At 50.1% G+C, this 26,060-nt stretch overlaps 1 protein-coding gene across 2 annotated transcripts in view; it reads right to left on the bottom strand.

The window, feature by feature from the left end:
* Nucleotides 1-619: 619 nt before the first annotated feature.
* Nucleotides 620-26,060, bottom strand: part of GBA2 (glucosylceramidase beta 2) — a 287,622-nt gene continuing 262,181 nt past the window's right edge. For both annotated transcript variants that reach the window (XM_073684438.1, XM_073684445.1), the window contains 3 exons: nucleotides 2,123-2,238; nucleotides 1,353-1,544; nucleotides 620-1,161 (listed from right to left, as the gene is read on the bottom strand). In XM_073684438.1, the coding sequence (XP_073540539.1) occupies nucleotides 979-1,161; nucleotides 1,353-1,544; nucleotides 2,123-2,238 (491 nt within the window). In that variant the 3' untranslated portion in view covers nucleotides 620-978. The remainder of the gene's footprint in view (nucleotides 1,162-1,352; nucleotides 1,545-2,122; nucleotides 2,239-26,060) is intronic.

Genomic DNA, 26,060 nt, shown 5'->3' with positions numbered 1-26,060 from the left:
GAAAGCTTGTTTAGCTCCAGGCTGCATGAGAGCTTCCACAGCAAAACAGCACAAGGTGCAGACATTGCCAGTATTATCTTCCGGTGGTGGCAATGTCCTAAGTATGCTTCCAAAACTTCACTTGATGATCAAGAGACTCCAAGCTACAAAAAGTCAGAACTCAGCAGTACCTCAGAACAGAAAGAAGTGTGAATAGGGTGCAAGGTGCTGAGACTGCAGAATATACAACCAAGAAGAGCAGCAGCCGCCGTGTGCAGCCAAACACCTGCAGACACTGTGAATGGTAGCCCTGCATCTCTGCTGCACAGACGAACACTAAGGAAAGCTGCGCAACTCGTGTGCGACCACCAGCCATGGCACAGTGATCACCAGCCATGGTACAGTGACCACCAGTCACACCACAGAAGCCGTAGTGCATGGAGCGAGCCGACCGTAGTGAATGACAGGAGATGGATGTATTACATACAGTGTGAGCAGACTGTAGTGTACAGGAGAGGGATGTATAACATAACATACAGTGTAAGCAGACTGTAGTGTACGGCACGAGACGGATGTATAACATGTTGGGGGTCACTCTGTTTTGGGGTCCTCCTGGGGGCAGTAATGGTCACCACACATGTTTCTCAGCAGACACATTTTTAGTTTTTCTCCATCGATCATAAATAATCGCAGTGATGATTAATGATACAAGGTGGGGCGGACAGCGGAGACCCCTGACAGTATACACAGTGAGCAGAGTCCGCTCCTCTTCAGTGATTGCTACGTGAGCTCCAGCAGATCCGGGACACATGTTCTGCAGCAGCAGCGCCCCGGACAGGAAGGCAGGTACAAGGAGGTAGATGACGGATTAATGGAAGTCATGAGAGGCCTCACGCAGACATCACGAGATCCCCCCTACACACGGAGGGGCCAGCGTACAGATTGGGGGTGAAGAGCAGGAGGAGACATACTGGTGGAGTCATCCCATAACATTCACATCTATCCCTCCTGCTCCGCCAGCGCCAGCTGCATTGCCCAAATACTCAGTGGTCGCATGTATGCCAGGGAGCGGTAGATCTCCTTCTTGCAGTACGCCTCCGGGGTCTGGAAGGACATTCCCAGCCGCTCCCAGACTGTACGGTAACAACCTTCTGCTGTCTGGAAACCTTCCTCCACCAGGCCCTGAAATGTAACACGACAGGATGAGAGCGCCTCCTTCTGTCAAAGGTCCAACATACACAATATACTAATACTCCAGAGCTGCGCTCACTACTCAGGTGGCATTCACCAGAATGTTAGGGCGCACACATCGTGACCCGGCACCAGTCTCCAGCGATAGCAAGGATAAGAAACAACCAGCTGAGCACTGATACCTCATGAATCATTGTGGCCGCCAGTCCATAAACCACTCCAATCCAGACCTCGTCAGACTGAACGCTGGAGGTGTCCACAGAACCGTCCGGACGCATCCCGTTCACGGCTCCCATCTGACCATCAGCAAATTGCTTCACATTTAATTCAAAGATGGTCTTCAAGGCGCTGAGCACATGAGCGGAGGGAAAAACCTGCAGGAAAGAGACGAGCGAGCATTCATCAGAGCAACAGTGCCAACCACAGAGCGCCCCCCATCCTGCTCCCTACGCCCCCCCATCCTGCTCCCTACGCCCTCCATCCTGCTCCCTACGCCCCCCCATCCTGCTTCCTACACCCCCATCCTGCTCCCTACGCCCCCCATTCTGCTCCCTACACCCCCCATCCTGCTCCCTACGCCCCCCATCCTGCTCCCTACGCCCCCCATCCTGCTCCCTACGCCCCCCTTCCTGCTCCCTACACCCCCCTTCCTGCTCCCTACACTCATCCTGCTCCCTACACCCCCCATCCTGCTCCCTACGCCCCCCATCCTGCTCCCTACGCCCCCCATCCTGCTCCCTACGCCCCCCTTCCTGCTCCCTACACCCCCCTTCCTGCTCCCTACACTCATCCTGCTCCCTACACCCCCATCCTGCTCCCTACGCCCCCCATCCTGCTCCCTACGCCCCCCTTCCTGCTCCCTACACCCCCCTTCCTGCTCCCTACACTCATCCTGCTCCCTACACCCCCCATCCTGCTCCCTACACCCCCCATCCTGCTCCCTACACCGTACCTCGTTCTGTCCACGGCCCAGGCCACATGCCCGCAGGAACCAGTGCCCAGCACACTGGTCAGACATAACACTGTTATAGTAGGACTGGACCCCACAGTCATAGTTGTAGTACTTTCCTGAGAAAAGGAGGGAAGAATAGAAAGAGTCTAATAAGAGTAAAATCAATCATCTTTAACAACCTGCAGGGGGTTAGAAACAAGTAGGGAAATGAGGTTCCTTTATATCATCTCGTAAGGATTCTTATCAAGGAAGAAAGAAACTATCGCCATTTTATCTTCATCAGAGCTGGTCTACAACAGTCTCCGCTACTAATTTACTGTAGAGTATCAAGGGTACCAGTACCTCCTCACCACTATCAGCACTGTAGAGAGTGTCCCGGTACCGGTACCACGTCACCATTATCAGCACTGTAGAGTGTCCCGGTACTAGTACCACCTCACCATTATCAGCACTGTAGAGAGTGTCCCGGTACCAGTACCACCTCACCATTATCAGTACTGTAGAGAGTGTCCCGGTACCAGTACCACCTCACCATTATCAGCACTGTAGAGTGTCCCAGTACTAGTACCTCCTCACCACTATCAGCACTGTAGAGAGTGTCCCGGTACCGGTACCACCTCACCATTATCAGCACTGTAGAGTGTCCCGGTACCAGTACCACCTCACCATTATCAGTACTGTAGAGAGTGTCCCGGTACCAGTACCACCTCACCATTATCAGTACTGTGGAGTGTCGCGGTACTAGAACCACCTCACCATTATCAGCACTGTAGAGTGTCCCAGTACTAGTACCACCTCACCATTATCAGCACTGTAGAGTGTCCCAGTACTAGTACCACCTCACCATTATCAGCACTGTAGAGAGTGTCCCGGTACTAGTGCCTCCTCACCATTATCAGTACTGTAGAGCGTGTCCCGGTACTAGTACCACCTCACCACTATCAGCACTGTAGAGAGTGTCCCGGTACTAGTACCACCTCACCACTATCAGCACTGTAGAGAGTGTCCCGGTACCAGTACCTCCTCACCATTATCAGCACTGTAGAGTGTCCCAGTACTAGTACCTCTTCACCATTATCAGCACTGTAGAGTGTCCCGGTACTAGTACCTCCTCACCATTATCAGCACTGTAGAGTGTCCCGGTACTAGTACCACCTCACCATTATCAGCACTGTAGAGAGTGTCCCGGTACCAGTACCACCTCACCATTATCAGTACTGTGGAGTGTCCCGGTACTAGTACCACCTCACCATTATCAGCACTGTAGAGAGTGTCCCGGTACCAGTACCACCTCACCATTATCAGTACTGTGGAGTGTCCCAGTACTAGTACCACCTCACCATTATCAGTACTGTAGAGAGTGTCCCGGTACCAGTACCACCTCACCATTATCAGTACTGTGGAGTGTCCCAGTACTAGTACCACCTCACCATTATCAGCACTGTAGAGAGTGTCCCGGTACTAGTATCTCCTCACCACTATCAGCACTGTAGAGTGTCCCGGTACCAGTACCACCTCACCATTATCAGCACTGTAGAGAGAGTGTCCCAGTACTAGTACCACCTCACCATTATCAGCACTGTAGAGAGGGTCCAGGTACTAGTACCTCCTCACCATTATCAGTACTGTAGAGAGTGTCCCAGTACTAGTACCACCTCACCATTATCAGCACTGTAGAGAGTGTCCGGTACCAGTACCACCTCACCATTATCAGCACTGTAGAGAGTGTCCCGGTACCAGTACCACCTCAACATTATCAGCACTGTAGAGAGTGTCCCGGTACCAGTACCTCCTCACCACTATCAGCACTGTAGAGAGTGTCCCGGTACTAGTACCACCTCACCATTATCAGCACTGTAGAGAGTGTCCCGGTACTAGTACCACCTCACCATTATCAGCACTGTAGAGAGCGTCCCGGTACCAGTACCACCTCACCATTATCAGCACTGTAGAGTGTCCAGGTACTAGTACCTCCTCACCATTATCAGCACTGTAGAGAGTGTCCCGGTACTATTACCTCCTCACCATTATCAGCACTGTAGAGAGTGTCCCGGCACCAGTACCACCTCATCATTCTCAGCACTGTAGAAAGTGTGCCGGTACTAGTACCACCTCACCATTATCAGCACTGTAGAGAGGGTCCCGGTACTAGTATCTCCTCACCACTATCAGCACTGTAGAGTGTCCCGGTACCAGTACCACCTCACCATTATCAGCACTGTAGAGAGTGTCCCAGTACTAGTACCACCTCACCATTATCAGCACTGTAGAGAGGGTCCAGGTACTAGTACCTCCTCACCATTATCAGTACTGTAGAGAGTGTCCCAGTACTAGTACCACCTCACCATTATCAGCACTGTAGAGAGTGTCCCGGTACCAGTACCACCTCACCATTATCAGCACTGTAGAGAGTGTCCCGGTACCAGTACCACCTCAACATTATCAGCACTGTAGAGAGTGTCCCGGTACCAGTACCTCCTCACCACAATCAGCACTGTAGAGAGTGTCCCGGTACTAGTACCACCTCACCATTATCAGCACTGTAGAGAGTGTCCCGGTACTAGTACCACCTCACCATTATCAGCACTGTAGAGAGCGTCCCGGTACCAGTACCACCTCACCATTATCAGCACTGTAGAGTGTCCAGGTACTAGTACCTCCTTACCATTATCAGCACTGTAGAGAGTGTCCCGGTACTATTACCTCCTCACCATTATCAGCACTGTAGAGAGTGTCCCGGCACCAGTACCACCTCATCATTCTCAGCACTGTAGAAAGTGTGCCGGTACTAGTACCACCTCACCATTATCAGTACTGTGTAGTGTACCGGTACTAGTACCACCTCACCATTATCAGCACTGTAGAGAGTGCCCCGGTACTAGTACTATCTCACCATTATCAGTACTGTAGAGTGTACCGGTACTAGTACCACCTCACCATTATCAGTACTGTGGAGTGTCCCAGTACTAGTACCACCTCACCATTATCAGTACTGTGGAGTGTCCCAGTACTAGTACCACCTCACCATTATCAGTACTGTGGAGTGTACCGGTACTAGTACCACCTCACCATTATCAGCACTGTAGAGTGTCCCAGAACTAGTACCACCTCACCATTATCAGCACTGCAGAGAGTATCCCGGTACTAGTACCACCTCACCATTATCAGCACTGTAGAGAGTGTCCCGGTACTAGTACCACCTCACCACTATCAGCACTGTAGAGAGTGTCCCGGTACTAGTACCACCTCACCATTATCAGCACTGTAGAGAGTGTCCCGGTACTAGTACCTCCTCACCATTATCAGCACTGTAGAGTGTCCTGGTACTAATAGCACCTCACCATTATCAGCACTGTAGAGAGTGTCCCAGTACCAGTACCACCTCACCATTATCAGCACTGTAGAGAGTGTCCCGGTACTAGTACCACCTCACCATTATCAGCACTGTAGAGTGTCCCAGTACTAGTACCACCTCACCATTATCAGCACTGTAGAGAGTGTCCCAGTACTAGTACCACCTCACGATTATCAGCACTGTAGAGAGTGTCCCGGTACTAGTACCACCTCACCATTATCAGCACTGTAGAGAGTGTCCCGGTACTAGTACCTCCTCACCATTATCAGCACTGTAGAGTGTCCCGATACCAGTACCATCTCACCATTATCATAACTGTAGAGAGTGTCCCGGTACCAGTACCACCTCACCATTATCAGTACTGTGGAGTGTCCCGGTACTAGTACCACCTCACCATTATCAGCACTGTAGAGAGTGCCCCGGTACTAGTACTATCTCACCATTATCAGTACTGTAGAGTGTACCGGTACTAGTACCACCTCACCATTATCAGTACTGTGGAGTGTCCCAGTACTAGTACCACCTCACCACTATCAGCACTGCAGAGAGTGTCCCGGTACCAGTACCACCTCACCACTGCAGAGAGTGTCCAGGTACCAGTATCACCTCACCACTATCAGCACTGTAGAGAGTGTCCCGGTACCAGTACCACCTCACCATTATCAGCACTGTAGAGTGTCCCAGTACTAGTACCACCTCACCATTATCAGCACTGTAGAGAGTGTCCCAGTACTAGTACCACCTCACGATTATCAGCACTGTAGAGAGTGTCCCGGTACTAGTACCACCTCACCATTATCAGCACTGTAGAGAGTGTCCCGGTACTAGTACCACCTCACCATTATCAGCACTGTAGAGAGTGTTGTGGTACTAGTACCACCTCACCATTATCAGCACTGTAGAGAGTGTCCCGGCACCAGTACCACTTCACCATTCTCAGTACTGTAGAAAGTGTCCCGGTACTAGTACCACCTCACCATTATCAGCACTGTAGAGAGTGCCCCGGTACTAGTACTATCTCACCATTATCATTACTGTGGAGTGTCCCAGTACTAGTACCACCTCACCACTATCAGCACTGCAGAGAGTGTCCCGGTACCAGTACCACCTCACCACTGCAGAGAGTGTCCAGGTACCAGTACCACCTCACCATTATCAGCACTGTAGAGAGTGTCCCGGTACCAGTACCACCTCACCATTATCAGCACTGTAGAGAGTGTCCCGGTACCAGTACCACCTCACCATTATCAGCACTGCAGAGAGTGTCCCGGTACCAGTACCACCTCATCATTCTCAGCACTGTAGAAAGTATGCCGGTACTAGTACCACCTCACCATTATCAGTACTGTGGAGTGTCCCAGTACTAGTACCACCTCACCATTATCAGTACTGTGGAGTGTCCCAGTACTAGTACCACCTCACCATTATCAGTACTGTGGAGTGTACCGGTACTAGTACCACCTCACCATTATCAGCACTGTAGAGTGTCCCAGAACTAGTACCACCTCACCATTATCAGCACTGTAGAGAGTATCCCGGTACTAGTACCACCTCACCATTATCAGCACTGTAGAGAGTGTCCCGGTACTAGTACCACCTCACCACTATCAGCACTGTAGAGAGTGTCCCGGTACTAGTACCACCTCACCATTATCAGCACTGTAGAGAGTGTCCCGGTACTAGTACCTCCTCACCATTATCAGCACTGTAGAGTGTCCTGGTACTAGTACCACCTCACCATTATCAGCACTGTAGAGAGTGTCCCAGTACCAGTACCACCTCACCATTATCAGCACTGTAGAGAGTGTCCCGGTACTAGTACCACCTCACCATTATCAGCACTGTAGAGTGTCCCAGTACTAGTACCACCTCACCATTATCAGCACTGTAGAGAGTGTCCCAGTACTAGTACCACCTCACGATTATCAGCACTGTAGAGAGTGTCCCGGTACTAGTACCACCTCACCATTATCAGCACTGTAGAGCGTGTCCTGGTACTAGTACCTCCTCACCATTATCAGCACTGTAGAGTGTCCCGATACCAGTACCATCTCACCATTATCATAACTGTAGAGAGTGTCCCGGTACCAGTACCACCTCACCATTATCAGTACTGTGGAGTGTCCCGGTACTAGTACCACCTCACCTTTATCAGCACTGTAGAGTGTCCCGGTACTAGTACCACCTCACCATTATCAGCACTGTAGAGAGTGTCCCAGTACTAATACCACCTCACCATGATCAGCCCTGTAGAGTGTCCCGGTACCAGTACCACCTCACCATTATCAGCACTGTAGAGAGCGTCCCGGTACCAGTACCTCCTCACCATTATCGGCACTGTAGCGAGCGTCCCGGTACCGGTACCACTTCACCATTATCAGCACTGTAGAGAGTGTCCCGGTACCAGTACCACCTCACCATTATCAGCACTGTAGAGAGTGTCCCGGTACCAGTACCACCTCAACATTATCAGCACTGTAGAGAGTGTCCCGGTACCAGTACCTCCTCACCACTATCAGCACTGTAGAGAGTGTCCCGATACTAGTACCACCTCACCATTATCAGCACTGTAGAGAGTGTCCCGGTACTAGTACCACCTCACCATTATCAGCACTGTAGAGAGCGTCCCGGTACCAGTACCACCTCACCATTATCAGCACTGTAGAGTGTCCAGGTACTAGTACCTCCTCACCATTATCAGCACTGTAGAGAGTGTCCCGGTACTATTACCTCCTCACCATTATCAGCACTGTAGAGAGTGTCCCGGCACCAGTACCACCTCATCATTCTCAGCACCGTAGAAAGTGTGCCGGTACTAGTACCACCTCACCATTATCAGTACTGTGGAGTGTACCGGTACTAGTACCACCTCACCATTATCAGCACTGTAGAGAGTGCCCCGGTACTAGTACTATCTCACCATTATCAGTACTGTAGAGTGTACCGGTACTAGTACCACCTCACCATTATCAGTACTGTGGAGTGTCCCAGTACTAGTACCACCTCACCATTATCAGTACTGTGGAGTGTCCCAGTACTAGTACCACCTCACCATTATCAGTACTGTGGAGTGTACCGGTACTAGTACCACCTCACCATTATCAGCACTGTAGAGTGTCCCAGAACTAGTACCACCTCACCATTATCAGCACTGCAGAGCGTATCCCGGGACTAGTACCACCTCACCATTATCAGCACTGTAGAGAGTGTCCCGGTACTAGTACCACCTCACCACTATCAGCACTGTAGAGAGTGTCCCGGTACTAGTACCACCTCACCATTATCAGCACTGTAGAGAGTGTCCCGGTACTAGTACCTCCTCACCATTATCAGCACTGTAGAGTGTCCTGGTACTAATAGCACCTCACCATTATCAGCACTGTAGAGAGTGTCCCAGTACCAGTACCACCTCACCATTATCAGCACTGTAGAGAGTGTCCCGGTACTAGTACCACCTCACCATTATCAGCACTGTAGAGTGTCCCAGTACTAGTACCACCTCACCATTATCAGCACTGTAGAGAGTGTCCCAGTACTAGTACCACCTCACGATTATCAGCACTGTAGAGAGTGTCCCGGTACTAGTACCACCTCACCATTATCAGCACTGTAGAGAGTGTCCCGGTACTAGTACCTCCTCACCATTATCAGCACTGTAGAGTGTCCCGATACCAGTACCATCTCACCATTATCATAACTGTAGAGAGTGTCCCGGTACCAGTACCACCTCACCATTATCAGTACTGTGGAGTGTCCCGGTACTAGTACCACCTCACCATTATCAGCACTGTAGAGAGTGCCCCGGTACTAGTACTATCTCACCATTATCATTACTGTAGAGTGTACTGGTACTAGTACCACCTCACCATTATCAGTACTATCTAGTGTCCCAGTACTAGTACCACCTCACCACTATCAGCACTGCAGAGAGTGTCCCGGTACCACCTCACCACTGCAGAGAGTGTCCAGGTACCAGTACCACCTCACCACTATCAGCACTGTAGAGAGTGTCCCGGTACCAGTACCACCTCACCATTATCAGCACTGCAGAGAGTGTCCCGGTACCAGTACCACCTCATCATTCTCAGCACTGTAGAAAGTATGCCGGTACTAGTACCACCTCACCATTATCAGTACTGTGGAGTGTACCGGTACTAGTACCACCTCACCATTATCAGCACTGTAGAGAGTGCCCCGGTACTAGTACTATCTCACCATTATCAGTACTGTAGAGTGTACCGGTACTAGTACCACCTCACCATTATCAGTACTGTGGAGTGTCCCAGTACTAGTACCACCTCACCATTATCAATACTGTGGAGTGTCCCAGTACTAGTACCACCTCACCATTATCAGTACTGTGGAGTGTACCGGTACTAGTACCACCTCACCATTATCAGCACTGTAGAGTGTCCCAGAACTAGTACCACCTCACCATTATCAGCACTGTAGAGAGTATCCCGGTACTAGTACCACCTCACCATTATCAGCACTGTAGAGAGTGTCCCGGTACTAGTACCACCTCACCACTATCAGCACTGTAGAGAGTGTCCCGGTACTAGTACCACCTCACCATTATCAGCACTGTAGAGAGTGTCCCGGTACTAGTACCTCCTCACCATTATCAGCACTGTAGAGTGTCCTGGTACTAGTACCACCTCACCATTATCAGCACTGTAGAGAGTGTCCCAGTACCAGTACCACCTCACCATTATCAGCACTGTAGAGAGTGTCCCGGTACTAGTACCACCTCACCATTATCAGCACTGTAGAGTGTCCCAGTACTAGTACCACCTCACCATTATCAGCACTGTAGAGAGTGTCCCAGTACTAGTACCACCTCACGATTATCAGCACTGTAGAGAGTGTCCCGGTACTAGTACCACCTCACCATTATCAGCACTGTAGAGAGTATCCCGGTACTAGTACCTCCTCACCATTATCAGCACTGTAGAGTGTCCCGATACCAGTACCATCTCACCATTATCATAACTGTAGAGAGTGTCCCGGTACCAGTACCACCTCACCATTATCAGTACTGTGGAGTGTCCCGGTACTAGTACCACCTCCCCTTTATCAGCACTGTAGAGTGTCCCGGTACTAGTACTACCTCACCATTATCAGCACTGTAGAGAGTGTCCCAGTACTAATACCACCTCACCATTATCAGCCCTGTAGAGTGTCCCGGTACCAGTACCACCTCACCATTATCAGCACTGTAGAGAGCGTCCCGGTACCAGTACCTCCTCACCATTATCGGCACTGTAGCGAGCGTCCCGGTACCGGTACCACTTCACCATTATCAGCACTATAGAGAGTGTCCCGGTACCAGTACCACCTCACCATTATCAGCACTGTAGAGAGTGTCCCGGTACCAGTACCACCTCAACATTATCAGCACTGTAGAGAGTGTCCCGGTACCAGTACCTCCTCACCACTATCAGCACTGTAGAGAGTGTCCCGGTACTAGTACCACCTCACCATTATCAGCACTGTAGAGAGTGTCCCGGTACTAGTACCACCTCACCATTATCAGCACTGTAGAGAGCGTCCCGGTACCAGTACCACCTCACCATTATCAGCACTGTAGAGTGTCCAGGTACTAGTACCTCCTCACCATTATCAGCACTGTAGAGAGTGTCCCGGTACTATTACCTCCTCACCATTATCAGCACTGAAGAGAGTGTCCCGGCACCAGTACCACCTCATCATTCTCAGCACTGTAGAAAGTGTGCCGGTACTAGTACCACCTCACCATTATCAGTACTGTGGAGTGTACCGGTACTAGTACCACCTCACCATCTCACCATTATCAGTACTGTAGAGTGTACCGGTACTAGAACCACCTCACCATTATCAGTACTGTGGAGTGTCCCAGTACTAGTACAACCTCACCATTATCAGTACTGTGGAGTGTCCCAGTACTAGTACCACCTCACCATTATCAGTACTGTGGAGTGTACCGGTACTAGTACCACCTCACCATTATCAGCACTGTAGAGTGTCCCAGAACTAGTACCACCTCACCATTATCAGCACTGCAGAGCGTATCCCGGTACTAGTACCACCTCACCATTATCAGCACTGTAGAGAGTGTCCCGGTACTAGTACCACCTCACCACTATCAGCACTGTAGAGAGTGTCCCGGTACTAGTACCACCTCACCATTATCAGCACTGTAGAGAGTGTCCCGGTACTAGTACCACCTCACCATTATCAGCACTGTAGAGTGTCCCAGTACTAGTACCACCTCACCATTATCAGCACTGTAGAGAGTGTCCCAGTACTAGTACCACCTCACGATTATCAGCACTGTAGAGAGTGTCCCGGTACTAGTACCACCTCACCATTATCAGCACTGTAGAGAGTGTCCCGGTACTAGTACCTCCTCACCATTATCAGCACTGTAGAGTGTCCCGATACCAGTACCATCTCACCATTATCATAACTGTAGAGAGTGTCCCGGTACCAGTACCACCTCACCATTATCAGTACTGTGGAGTGTCCCGGTACTAGTACCACCTCACCATTATCAGCACTGTAGAGAGTGCCCCGGTACCACCTCACCACTGCAGAGAGTGTCCAGGTACCAGTACCACCTCACCACTATCAGCACTCTAGAGAGTGTCCCGGTACCAGTACCACCTCACCATTATCAGCACTGTAGAGAGTGTCCCGGTACCAGTACCACCTCACCATTATCAGCACTGTAGAGTGTCCCAGTACTAGTACCACCTCACCATTATCAGCACTGTAGAGAGTGTCCCAGTACTAGTACCACCTCACGATTATCAGAACTGTAGAGAGTGTCCCGGTACTAGTACCACCTCACCATTATCAGCACTGTAGAGAGTGTCCCGGTACTAGTACCACCTCACCATTATCAGCACTGTAGAGAGTGTTCCGGTACTAGTACCACCTCACCATTATCAGCACTGTAGAGAGTGTCCCGGCACCAGTACCACCTCACCATTCTCAGTACTGTAGAAAGTTTCCCGGTACTAGTACCACCTCACCATTATCAGCACTGTAGAGAGTGCCCCGGTACTAGTACTATCTCACCATTATCAGTACTGTAGAGTGTACCGGTACTAGTACCACCTCACCATTATCATTACTGTGGAGTGTCCCAGTACTAGTACCACCTCACCACTATCAGCACTGCAGAGAGTGTCCCGGTACCAGTACCACCTCACCACTGCAGAGAGTGTCCAGGTACCAGTACCACCTCACCATTATCAGCACTGTAGAGAGTGTCCCGGTACCAGTACCACCTCACCATTATCAGCACTGTAGAGAGTGTCCCGGTACCAGTACCACCTCACCATTATCAGCACTGCAGAGAGTGTCCCGGTACCAGTACCACCTCATCATTCTCAGCACTGTAGAAAGTGTGCCGGTACTAGTACCACCTCACCATTATCAGTACTGTGGAGTGTACCGGTACTAGTACCACCTCACCATTATCAGCACTGTAGAGAGTGCCCCGGTACTAGTACTATCTCACCATTATCAGTACTGTAGAGTGTACCGGTACTAGTACCACCTCACCATTATCAGTACTGTGGAGTGTCCCAGTACTAGTACCACCTCACCATTATCAGTACTGTGGAGTGTACCGGTACTAGTACCACCTCACCATTATCAGCACTGTAGAGTGTCCCAGAACTAGCACCACCTCACCATTATCAGCACTGTAGAGAGTATCCCGGTACTAGTACCACCTCACCATTATCAGCACTGTAGAGAGTGTCCCGGTACTAGTACCACCTCACCACTATCAGCACTGTAGAGAGTGTCCCGGTACTAGTACCACCTCACCATTATCAGCACTGTAGAGAGTGTCCCGGTACTAGTACCTCCTCACCATTATCAGCACTGTAGAGTGTCCTGGTACTAGTACCACCTCACCATTATCAGCACTGTAGAGAGTGTCCCAGTACCAGTACCACCTCACCATTATCAGCACTGTAGAGAGTGTCCCGGTACTAGTACCACCTCACCATAATCAGCACTGTAGAGTGTCCCAGTACTAGTACCACCTCACCATTATCAGCACTGTAGAGAGTGTCCCAGTACTAGTACCACCTCACGATTATCAGCACTGTAGAGAGTGTCCCGGTACTAGTACCACCTCACCATTATCAGCACTGTAGAGAGTGTCCCGGTACTAGTACCTCCTCACCATTATCAGCACTGTAGAGTGTCCCGATACCAGTACCATCTCACCATTATCATAACTGTAGAGAGTGTCCCGGTACCAGTACCACCTCACCATTATCAGCACTGTAGAGAGTGTCCCAGTACTAATACCACCTCACCATTATCAGCCCTGTAGAGTGTCCCGGTACTAGTACCACCTCACCATTATCAGCACTGTAGAGTGTCCCAGTACTAGTACCACCTCACCATTATCAGCACTGTCGAGAGTGTCCCGGTACTAGTACCACCTCACCATTATCAGCACTGTAGAGAGTGTCCCGGTACTAGTACCACCTCACCATTATCAGCACTGTAGAGTGTACCGGTACTAGTACCACCTAACCATTATCAGTACTGTGGAGTGTCCCAGTACTAGTACCACCTCACCATTATCAGTACTGTGGAGTGTACCGGTACTAGTACCACCTCACCATTATCAGCACTGTAGAGTGTCCCGGTACTAGTACCACCTCACCATTATCAGCACTGTAGAGTATCCCAGTACCAGTACCACCTCACCATTATCAGCACTGTAGAGAGTGTCCCGGTACCAGTACCACCTCACCATTATCAGCACTGTAGAGAGTGTTCCGGTACCAGTACCACCTCACCATTATCAGCACTGTAGAGAGTGTCCCGGTACTAGTACCACCTCACCATTATCAGCACTGTAGAGAGTGTCCCGGTACCAGTACCACCTCACCATTATCAGCACTGTAGAGAGTGTCCCAGTACTAGTACCACCTCACCATTATCAGTACTGTGGAGTGTCCCAGTACTAGTACCACCTCACCATTATCAGTACTGTAGAGAGTGTCCCGGTACCAGTACCACCTCACCACTGCAGAGAGTGTCCAGGTACCAGTACCACCTCACCATTATCAGCACTGTAGAGAGTGTCCCGGTACCAGTACCACCTCACCATTATCAGCACTGTAGAGAGTGTCCCAGAACTAGTACCACCTCACCATTATAAGCACTGCAGAGAGTATCCCGGTACTAGTACCACCTCACCATTATCAGCACTGTAGAGAGTGTCCCGGTACTAGTACCACCTGACCACTATCAGCACTGTAGAGATTGTCCCGGTACTAGTACCACCTCACCATTATCAGCACTGTAGAGAGTGTCCCGGTACTAGTACCTCCTCACCATTATCAGCACTGTAGAGTGTCCTGGTACTAGTACCACCTCACCATTATCAGCACTGTAGAGAGTGTCCCAGTACCAGTACCACCTCACCATTATCAGCACTGTAGAGAGTGTCCCGGTACTTGTACCACCTCACCATTATCAGCACTGTAGAGAGTGTCCCAGTACTAGTACCACCTCACCATTATCAGTACTGTGGAGTGTCCCAGTACTAGTACCACCTCACCATTATAAGCACTGTAGAGAGTGTCCCAGTACTAGTACCACCTCACGATTATCAGCACTGTAGAGAGTGTCCCGGTACTAGTACCACCTCACCATTATCAGCACTGTAGAGAGTGTCCCGGTACTAGTACCTCCTCACCATTATCAGCACTGTAGAGTGTCCCGATACCAGTACCATCTCACCATTATCAGTACTGTGGAGTGTCCCGGTACTAGTACCACCTCACCATTATCAGTACTGTGGAGAGTGTCCCGGTACCAGTACCACCTCACCATTATCAGCACTGTAGAGAGTGTCCCAGTACTAGTACCACCTCACCATTATCAGTACTGTGGAGTGTCCCAGTACTAGTACCACCTCACCATTATCAGTACTGTGGAGTGTACCGGTACTAGTACCACCTCACCATTATCAGCACTGTAGAGAGTATCCCGGTACTAGTACCACCTCACCATTATCAGCAATGTAGAGAGTGTCCCGGTACTAGTACCACCTCACCATTATAAGCACTGCAGAGAGTGTCCCGGTACCAGTACCACCTCACCACTGCAGAGAGTGTCCAGGTACCAGTATCACCTCACCACTATCAGCACTCTAGAGAGTGTCCCGGTACCAGTACCACCTCACCATTATCAGCACTGTAGAGAGTGTCCCGGTACCAGTACCACCTCACCATTATCAGCACTGTAGAGTGTCCCAGTACTAGTACCACCTCACCATTATCAGCACTGTAGAGAGTGTCCCAGTACTAGTACCACCTCACGATTATCAGCACTGTAGAGAGTGTCCCGGTACTAGTACCACCTCACCATTATCAGCACTGTAGAGAGTGTCCCGGTACTAGTACCACCTCACCATTATCAGCACTGTAGAGAGTGTTGTGGTACTAGTACCACCTCACCATTATCAGCACTGTAGAGAGTGTCCCGGCACCAGTACCACTTCACCATTCTCAGTACTGTAGAAAGTGTCCCGGTACTAGTACCACCTCACCATTATCAGCACTGTAGAGAGTGCCCCGGTACTAGTACTATCTCACCATTATCAGTACTGTAGAGTGTACCGGTACTAGTACCACCTCACCATTATCATTACTGTGGAGTGTCCCAGTACTAGTACCACCTCACCACTATCAGCACTGCAGAGAGTGTCCCGGTACCAGTACCACCTCACCACTGCAGAGAGTGTCCAGGTACCAGTACCACCTCACCACTATCAGCACTGTAGAGAGTGTCCCGGTACCAGTACCACCTCACCATTATCAGCACTGTAGAGAGTGTCCCGGTACCAGTACCACCTCACCATTATCAGCACTGTAGAGAGTGTCCCGGTACCAGTACCACCTCACCATTATCAGCACTGCAGAGAGTGTCCCGGTACCAGTACCACCTCATCATTCTCAGCACTGTAGAAAGTATGCCGGTACTAGTACCACCTCACCATTATCAGTACTGTGGAGTGTCCCAGTACTAGTACCACCTCACCATTATCAGTACTGTGGAGTGTCCCAGTACTAGTACCACCTCACCATTATCAGTACTGTGGAGTGTACCGGTACTAGTACCACCTCACCATTATCAGCACTGTAGAGTGTCCCAGAACTAGTACCACCTCACCATTATCAGCACTGTAGAGAGTATCCCGGTACTAGTACCACCTCACCATTATCAGCACTGTAGAGAGTGTCCCGGTACTAGTACCACCTCACCACTATCAGCACTGTAGAGAGTGTCCCGGTACTAGTACCACCTCACCATTATCAGCACTGTAGAGAGTGTCCCGGTACTAGTACCTCCTCACCATTATCAGCACTGTAGAGTGTCCTGGTACTAGTACCACCTCACCATTATCAGCACTGTAGAGAGTGTCCCAGTACCAGTACCACCTCACCATTATCAGCACTGTAGAGAGTGTCCCGGTACTAGTACCACCTCACCATTATCAGCACTGTAGAGTGTCCCAGTACTAGTACCACCTCACCATTATCAGCACTGTAGAGAGTGTCCCAGTACTAGTACCACCTCACGATTATCAGCACTGTAGAGAGTGTCCCGGTACTAGTACCACCTCACCATTATCAGCACTGTAGAGCGTGTCCTGGTACTAGTACCTCCTCACCATTATCAGCACTGTAGAGTGTCCCGATACCAGTACCATCTCACCATTATCATAACTGTAGAGAGTGTCCCGGTACCAGTACCACCTCACCATTATCAGTACTGTGGAGTGTCCCGGTACTAGTACCACCTCACCTTTATCAGCACTGTAGAGTGTCCCGGTACTAGTACCACCTCACCATTATCAGCACTGTAGAGAGTGTCCCAGTACTAATACCACCTCACCATGATCAGCCCTGTAGAGTGTCCCGGTACCAGTACCACCTCACCATTATCAGCACTGTAGAGAGCGTCCCGGTACCAGTACCTCCTCACCATTATCGGCACTGTAGCGAGCGTCCCGGTACCGGTACCACTTCACCATTATCAGCACTGTAGAGAGTGTCCCGGTACCAGTACCACCTCACCATTATCAGCACTGTAGAGAGTGTCCCGGTACCAGTACCACCTCAACATTATCAGCACTGTAGAGAGTGTCCCGGTACCAGTACCTCCTCACCACTATCAGCACTGTAGAGAGTGTCCCGGTACTAGTACCACCTCACCATTATCAGCACTGTAGAGAGTGTCCCGGTACTAGTACCACCTCACCATTATCAGCACTGTAGAGAGCGTCCCGGTACCAGTACCACCTCACCATTATCAGCACTGTAGAGTGTCCAGGTACTAGTACCTCCTCACCATTATCAGCACTGTAGAGAGTGTCCCGGTACTATTACCTCCTCACCATTATCAGCACTGTAGAGAGTGTCCCGGCACCAGTACCACCTCATCATTCTCAGCACCGTAGAAAGTGTGCCGGTACTAGTACCACCTCACCATTATCAGTACTGTGGAGTGTACCGGTACTAGTACCACCTCACCATTATCAGCACTGTAGAGAGTGCCCCGGTACTAGTACTATCTCACCATTATCAGTACTGTAGAGTGTACCGGTACTAGTACCACCTCACCATTATCAGTACTGTGGAGTGTCCCAGTACTAGTACCACCTCACCATTATCAGTACTGTGGAGTGTACCGGTACTAGTACCACCTCACCATTATCAGCACTGTAGAGTGTCCCAGAACTAGTACCACCTCACCATTATCAGCACTGCAGAGCGTATCCCGGGACTAGTACCACCTCACCATTATCAGCACTGTAGAGAGTGTCCCGGTACTAGTACCACCTCACCACTATCAGCACTGTAGAGAGTGTCCCGGTACTAGTACCACCTCACCATTATCAGCACTGTAGAGAGTGTCCCGGTACTAGTACCTCCTCACCATTATCAGCACTGTAGAGTGTCCTGGTACTAATAGCACCTCACCATTATCAGCACTGTAGAGAGTGTCCCAGTACCAGTACCACCTCACCATTATCAGCACTGTAGAGAGTGTCCCGGTACTAGTACCACCTCACCATTATCAGCACTGTAGAGTGTCCCAGTACTAGTACCACCTCACCATTATCAGCACTGTAGAGAGTGTCCCAGTACTAGTACCACCTCACGATTATCAGCACTGTAGAGAGTGTCCCGGTACTAGTACCACCTCACCATTATCAGCACTGTAGAGAGTGTCCCGGTACTAGTACCTCCTCACCATTATCAGCACTGTAGAGTGTCCCGATACCAGTACCATCTCACCATTATCATAACTGTAGAGAGTGTCCCGGTACCAGTACCACCTCACCATTATCAGTACTGTGGAGTGTCCCGGTACTAGTACCACCTCACCATTATCAGCACTGTAGAGAGTGCCCCGGTACTAGTACTATCTCACCATTATCATTACTGTAGAGTGTACCGGTACTAGTACCACCTCACCATTATCAGTACTATCTAGTGTCCCAGTACTAGTACCACCTCACCACTATCAGCACTGCAGAGAGTGTCCCGGTACCACCTCACCACTGCAGAGAGTGTCCAGGTACCAGTACCACCTCACCACTATCAGCACTGTAGAGAGTGTCCCGGTACCAGTACCACCTCACCATTATCAGCACTGCAGAGAGGGTCCCGGTACCAGTACCACCTCATCATTCTCAGCACTGTAGAAAGTATGCCGGTACTAGTACCACCTCACCATTATCAGTACTGTGGAGTGTACCGGTACTAGTACCACCTCACCATTATCAGCACTGTAGAGAGTGCCCCGGTACTAGTACTATCTCACCATTATCAGTACTGTAGAGTGTACCGGTACTAGTACCACCTCACCATTATCAGTACTGTGGAGTGTCCCAGTACTAGTACCACCTCACCATTATCAATACTGTGGAGTGTCCCAGTACTAGTACCACCTCACCATTATCAGTACTGTGGAGTGTACCGGTACTAGTACCACCTCACCATTATCAGCACTGTAGAGTGTCCCAGAACTAGTACCACCTCACCATTATCAGCACTGTAGAGAGTATCCCGGTACTAGTACCACCTCACCATTATCAGCACTGTAGAGAGTGTCCCGGTACTAGTACCACCTCACCACTATCAGCACTGTAGAGAGTGTCCCGGTACTAGTACCACCTCACCATTATCAGCACTGTAGAGAGTGTCCCGGTACTAGTACCTCCTCACCATTATCAGCACTGTAGAGTGTCCTGGTACTAGTACCACCTCACCATTATCAGCACTGTAGAGAGTGTCCCAGTACCAGTACCACCTCACCATTATCAGCACTGTAGAGAGTGTCCCGGTACTAGTACCACCTCACCATTATCAGCACTGTAGAGTGTCCCAGTACTAGTACCACCTCACCATTATCAGCACTGTAGAGAGTGTCCCAGTACTAGTACCACCTCACGATTATCAGCACTGTAGAGAGTGTCCCGGTACTAGTACCACCTCACCATTATCAGCACTGTAGAGAGTATCCCGGTACTAGTACCTCCTCACCATTATCAGCACTGTAGAGTGTCCCGATACCAGTACCATCTCACCATTATCATAACTGTAGAGAGTGTCCCGGTACCAGTACCACCTCACCATTATCAGTACTGTGGAGTGTCCCGGTACTAGTACCACCTCCCCTTTATCAGCACTGTAGAGTGTCCCGGTACTAGTACTACCTCACCATTATCAGCACTGTAGAGAGTGTCCCAGTACTAATACCACCTCACCATTATCAGCCCTGTAGAGTGTCCCGGTACCAGTACCACCTCACCATTATCAGCACTGTAGAGAGCGTCCCGGTACCAGTACCTCCTCACCATTATCGGCACTGTAGCGAGCGTCCCGGTACCGGTACCACTTCACCATTATCAGCACTGTAGAGAGTGTCCCGGTACCAGTACCACCTCACCATTATCAGCACTGTAGAGAGTGTCCCGGTACCAGTACCACCTCAACATTATCAGCACTGTAGAGAGTGTCCCGGTACCAGTACCTCCTCACCACTATCAGCACTGTAGAGAGTGTCCCGGTACTAGTACCACCTCACCATTATCAGCACTGTAGAGAGTGTCCCGGTACTAGTACCACCTCACCATTATCAGCACTGTAGAGAGCGTCCCGGTACCAGTACCACCTCACCATTATCAGCACTGTAGAGTGTCCAGGTACTAGTACCTCCTCACCATTATCAGCACTGTAGAGAGTGTCCCGGTACTATTACCTCCTCACCATTATCAGCACTGTAGAGAGTGTCCCGGCACCAGTACCACCTCATCATTCTCAGCACTGTAGAAAGTGTGCCGGTACTAGTACCACCTCACCATTATCAGTACTGTGGAGTGTACCGGTACTAGTACCACCTCACCATCTCACCATTATCAGTACTGTAGAGTGTACCGGTACTAGAACCACCTCACCATTATCAGTACTGTGGAGTGTCCCAGTACTAGTACAACCTCACCATTATCAGTACTGTGGAGTGTCCCAGTACTAGTACCACCTCACCATTATCAGTACTGTGGAGTGTACCGGTACTAGTACCACCTCACCATTATCAGCACTGTAGAGTGTCCCAGAACTAGTACCACCTCACCATTATCAGCACTGCAGAGCGTATCCCGGTACTAGTACCACCTCACCATTATCAGCACTGTAGAGAGTGTCCCGGTACTAGTACCACCTCACCACTATCAGCACTGTAGAGAGTGTCCCGGTACTAGTACCACCTCACCATTATCAGCACTGTAGAGAGTGTCCCGGTACTAGTACCACCTCAACATTATCAGCACTGTAGAGTGTCCCAGTACTAGTACCACCTCACCATTATCAGCACTGTAGAGAGTGTCCCAGTACTAGTACCACCTCACGATTATCAGCACTGTAGAGAGTGTCCCGGTACTAGTACCACCTCACCATTATCAGCACTGTAGAGAGTGTCCCGGTACTAGTACCTCCTCACCATTATCAGCACTGTAGAGTGTCCCGATACCAGTACCATCTCACCATTATCATAACTGTAGAGAGTGTCCCGGTACCAGTACCACCTCACCATTATCAGTACTGTGGAGTGTCCCGGTACTAGTACCACCTCACCATTATCAGCACTGTAGAGAGTGCCCCGGTACTAGTACTATCTCACCATTATCAGTACTGTAGAGTGTACCGGTACTAGTACCACCTCACCATTATCAGTACTGTGGAGTGTCCCAGTACTAGTACCACCTCACCACTATCAGCACTGCAGAGAGTGTCCCGGTACCACCTCACCACTGCAGAGAGTGTCCAGGTACCAGTACCACCTCACCACTATCAGCACTCTAGAGAGTGTCCCGGTACCAGTACCACCTCACCATTATCAGCACTGTAGAGAGTGTCCCGGTACCAGTACCACCTCACCATTATCAGCACTGTAGAGTGTCCCAGTACTAGTACCACCTCACCATTATCAGCACTGTAGAGAGTGTCCCAGTACTAGTACCACCTCACGATTATCAGAACTGTAGAGAGTGTCCCGGTACTAGTACCACCTCAACATTATCAGCACTGTAGAGAGTGTCCCGGTACTAGTACCACCTCACCATTATCAGCACTGTAGAGAGTGTTCCGGTACTAGTACCACCTCACCATTATCAGCACTGTAGAGAGTGTCCCGGCACCAGTACCACCTCACCATTCTCAGTACTGTAGAAAGTTTCCCGGTACTAGTACCACCTCACCATTATCAGCACTGTAGAGAGTGCCCCGGTACTAGTACTATCTCACCATTATCAGTACTGTAGAGTGTACCGGTACTAGTACCACCTCACCATTATCATTACTGTGGAGTGTCCCAGTACTAGTACCACCTCACCACTATCAGCACTGCAGAGAGTGTCCCGGTACCAGTACCACCTCACCACTGCAGAGAGTGTCCAGGTACCAGTACCACCTCACCATTATCAGCACTGTAGAGAGTGTCCCGGTACCAGTACCACCTCACCATTATCAGCACTGTAGAGAGTGTCCCGGTACCAGTACCACCTCACCATTATCAGCACTGCAGAGAGTGTCCCGGTACCAGTACCACCTCATCATTCTCAGCACTGTAGAAAGTGTGCCGGTACTAGTACCACCTCACCATTATCAGTACTGTGGAGTGTACCGGTACTAGTACCACCTCACCATTATCAGCACTGTAGAGAGTGCCCCGGTACTAGTACTATCTCACCATTATCAGTACTGTAGAGTGTACCGGTACTAGTACCACCTCACCATTATCAGTACTGTGGAGTGTCCCAGTACTAGTACCACCTCACCATTATCAGTACTGTGGAGTGTACCGGTACTAGTACCACCTCACCATTATCAGCACTGTAGAGTGTCCCAGAACTAGCACCACCTCACCATTATCAGCACTGTAGAGAGTATCCCGGTACTAGTACCACCTCACCATTATCAGCACTGTAGAGAGTGTCCCGGTACTAGTACCACCTCACCACTATCAGCACTGTAGAGAGTGTCCCGGTACTAGTACCACCTCACCATTATCAGCACTGTAGAGAGTGTCCCGGTACTAGTACCTCCTCACCATTATCAGCACTGTAGAGTGTCCTGGTACTAGTACCACCTCACCATTATCAGCACTGTAGAGAGTGTCCCAGTACCAGTACCACCTCACCATTATCAGCACTGTAGAGAGTGTCCCGGTACTAGTACCACCTCACCATTATCAGCACTGTAGAGTGTCCCAGTACTAGTACCACCTCACCATTATCAGCACTGTAGAGAGTGTCCCAGTACTAGTACCACCTCACGATTATCAGCACTGTAGAGAGTGTCCCGGTACTAGTACCACCTCACCATTATCAGCACTGTAGAGAGTGTCCCGGTACTAGTACCTCCTCACCATTATCAGCACTGTAGAGTGTCCCGATACCAGTACCATCTCACCATTATCATAACTGTAGAGAGTGTCCCGGTACCAGTACCACCTCACCATTATCAGCACTGTAGAGAGTGTCCCAGTACTAATACCACCTCACCATTATCAGCCCTGTAGAGTGTCCCGGTACTAGTACCACCTCACCATTATCAGCACTGTAGAGTGTCCCAGTACTAGTACCACCTCACCATTATCAGCACTGTCGAGAGTGTCCCGGTACTAGTACCACCTCACCATTATCAGCACTGTAGAGAGTGTCCCGGTACTAGTACCACCTCACCATTATCAGCACTGTAGAGTGTACCGGTACTAGTACCACCTAACCATTATCAGTACTGTGGAGTGTCCCAGTACTAGTACCACCTCACCATTATCAGTACTGTGGAGTGTACCGGTACTAGTACCACCTCACCATTATCAGCACTGTAGAGTGTCCCGGTACTAGTACCACCTCACCATTATCAGCACTGTAGAGTATCCCAGTACCAGTACCACCTCACCATTATCAGCACTGTAGAGAGTGTCCCGGTACCAGTACCACCTCACCATTATCAGCACTGTAGAGAGTGTTCCGGTACCAGTACCACCTCACCATTATCAGCACTGTAGAGAGTGTCCCGGTACTAGTACCACCTCACCATTATCAGCACTGTAGAGAGTGTCCCGGTACCAGTACCACCTCACCATTATCAGCACTGTAGAGAGTGTCCCAGTACTAGTACCACCTCACCATTATCAGTACTGTGGAGTGTCCCAGTACTAGTACCACCTCACCATTATCAGTACTGTAGAGAGTGTCCCGGTACCAGTACCACCTCACCACTGCAGAGAGTGTCCAGGTACCAGTACCACCTCACCATTATCAGCACTGTAGAGAGTGTCCCGGTACCAGTACCACCTCACCATTATCAGCACTGTAGAGAGTGTCCCAGAACTAGTACCACCTCACCATTATAAGCACTGCAGAGAGTATCCCGGTACTAGTACCACCTCACCATTATCAGCACTGTAGAGAGTGTCCCGGTACTAGTACCACCTGACCACTATCAGCACTGTAGAGATTGTCCCGGTACTAGTACCACCTCACCATTATCAGCACTGCAGAGAGTGTCCCGGTACTAGTACCTCCTCACCATTATCAGCACTGTAGAGTGTCCTGGTACTAGTACCACCTCACCATTATCAGCACTGTAGAGAGTGTCCCAGTACCAGTACCACCTCACCATTATCAGCACTGTAGAGAGTGTCCCGGTACTTGTACCACCTCACCATTATCAGCACTGTAGAGAGTGTCCCAGTACTAGTACCACCTCACCATTATCAGTACTGTGGAGTGTCCCAGTACTAGTACCACCTCACCATTATAAGCACTGTAGAGAGTGTCCCAGTACTAGTACCACCTCACGATTATCAGCACTGTAGAGAGTGTCCCGGTACTAGTACCACCTCACCATTATCAGCACTGTAGAGAGTGTCCCGGTACTAGTACCTCCTCACCATTATCAGCACTGTAGAGTGTCCCGATACCAGTACCATCTCACCATTATCAGTACTGTGGAGTGTCCCGGTACTAGTACCACCTCACCATTATCAGTACTGTGGAGAGTGTCCCGGTACCAGTACCACCTCACCATTATCAGCACTGTAGAGAGTGTCCCAGTACTAGTACCACCTCACCATTATCAGTACTGTGGAGTGTCCCAGTACTAGTACCACCTCACCATTATCAGTACTGTGGAGTGTACCGGTACTAGTACCACCTCACCATTATCAGCACTGTAGAGAGTATCCCGGTACTAGTACCACCTCACCATTATCAGCACTGTAGAGAGTGTCCCGGTACTAGTACCACCTCACCATTATAAGCACTGCAGAGAGTGTCCCGGTACCAGTACCACCTCACCACTGCAGAGAGTGTCCAGGTACCAGTACCACCTCACCACTATCAGCACTGTAGAGAGTGTCCCGGTACCAGTACCACCTCACCATTATCAGCACTGTAGAGAGTGTCCCGGTACCAGTACCACCTCACCATTATCAGCCCTGTAGAGTGTCCCGGTACTAGTACCACCTCACCATTATCAGTACTGTGGAGTGTACCGGTACTAGTACCACCTCACCATTATCAGCACTGTAGAGTGTCCCAGTACTAGTACCACCTCACCATTATCAGCACTGTAGAGTATCCCAGTACCAGTACCACCTCACCATTATCAGCACTGTAGAGAGTGTCCCGGTACCAGTACCACCTCACCATTATCAGCAGTGTAGAGAGTGTTCCGGTACCAGTACCACCTCACCATTATCAGCACTGTAGAGAGTGTCCCGGTACTAGTACCACCTCACCATTATCAGCACTGTAGAGAGTGTCCCGGTACCAGTACCACCTCACCATTATCAGCACTGTAGAGAGTGTCCCGGTACCAGTACCACCTCACCATTATCAGCACTGTAGAGTGTTCCGGTACCAGTACCACCTCACCACTATCAGCACTGTAGAGAGTGTCCCAGTACTAGTACCACCTCACCATTATCAGCACTGTAGAGAGTGTCCCAGTACTAGTACCACCTCACCATTATCAGCAC

Source organism: Phyllobates terribilis, unplaced genomic scaffold (genome assembly GCF_046119375.1).
Source record: "Phyllobates terribilis strain yellow unplaced genomic scaffold, ASM4611937v1 Scaffold_1__5_contigs__length_1240528914, whole genome shotgun sequence".
Classification (NCBI taxonomy): domain Eukaryota; kingdom Metazoa; phylum Chordata; class Amphibia; order Anura; family Dendrobatidae; genus Phyllobates; species Phyllobates terribilis.
The sequence above is the reverse complement of the archived record's forward strand: the minus strand, read 5'-3'. Positions and strand labels throughout refer to the sequence as shown.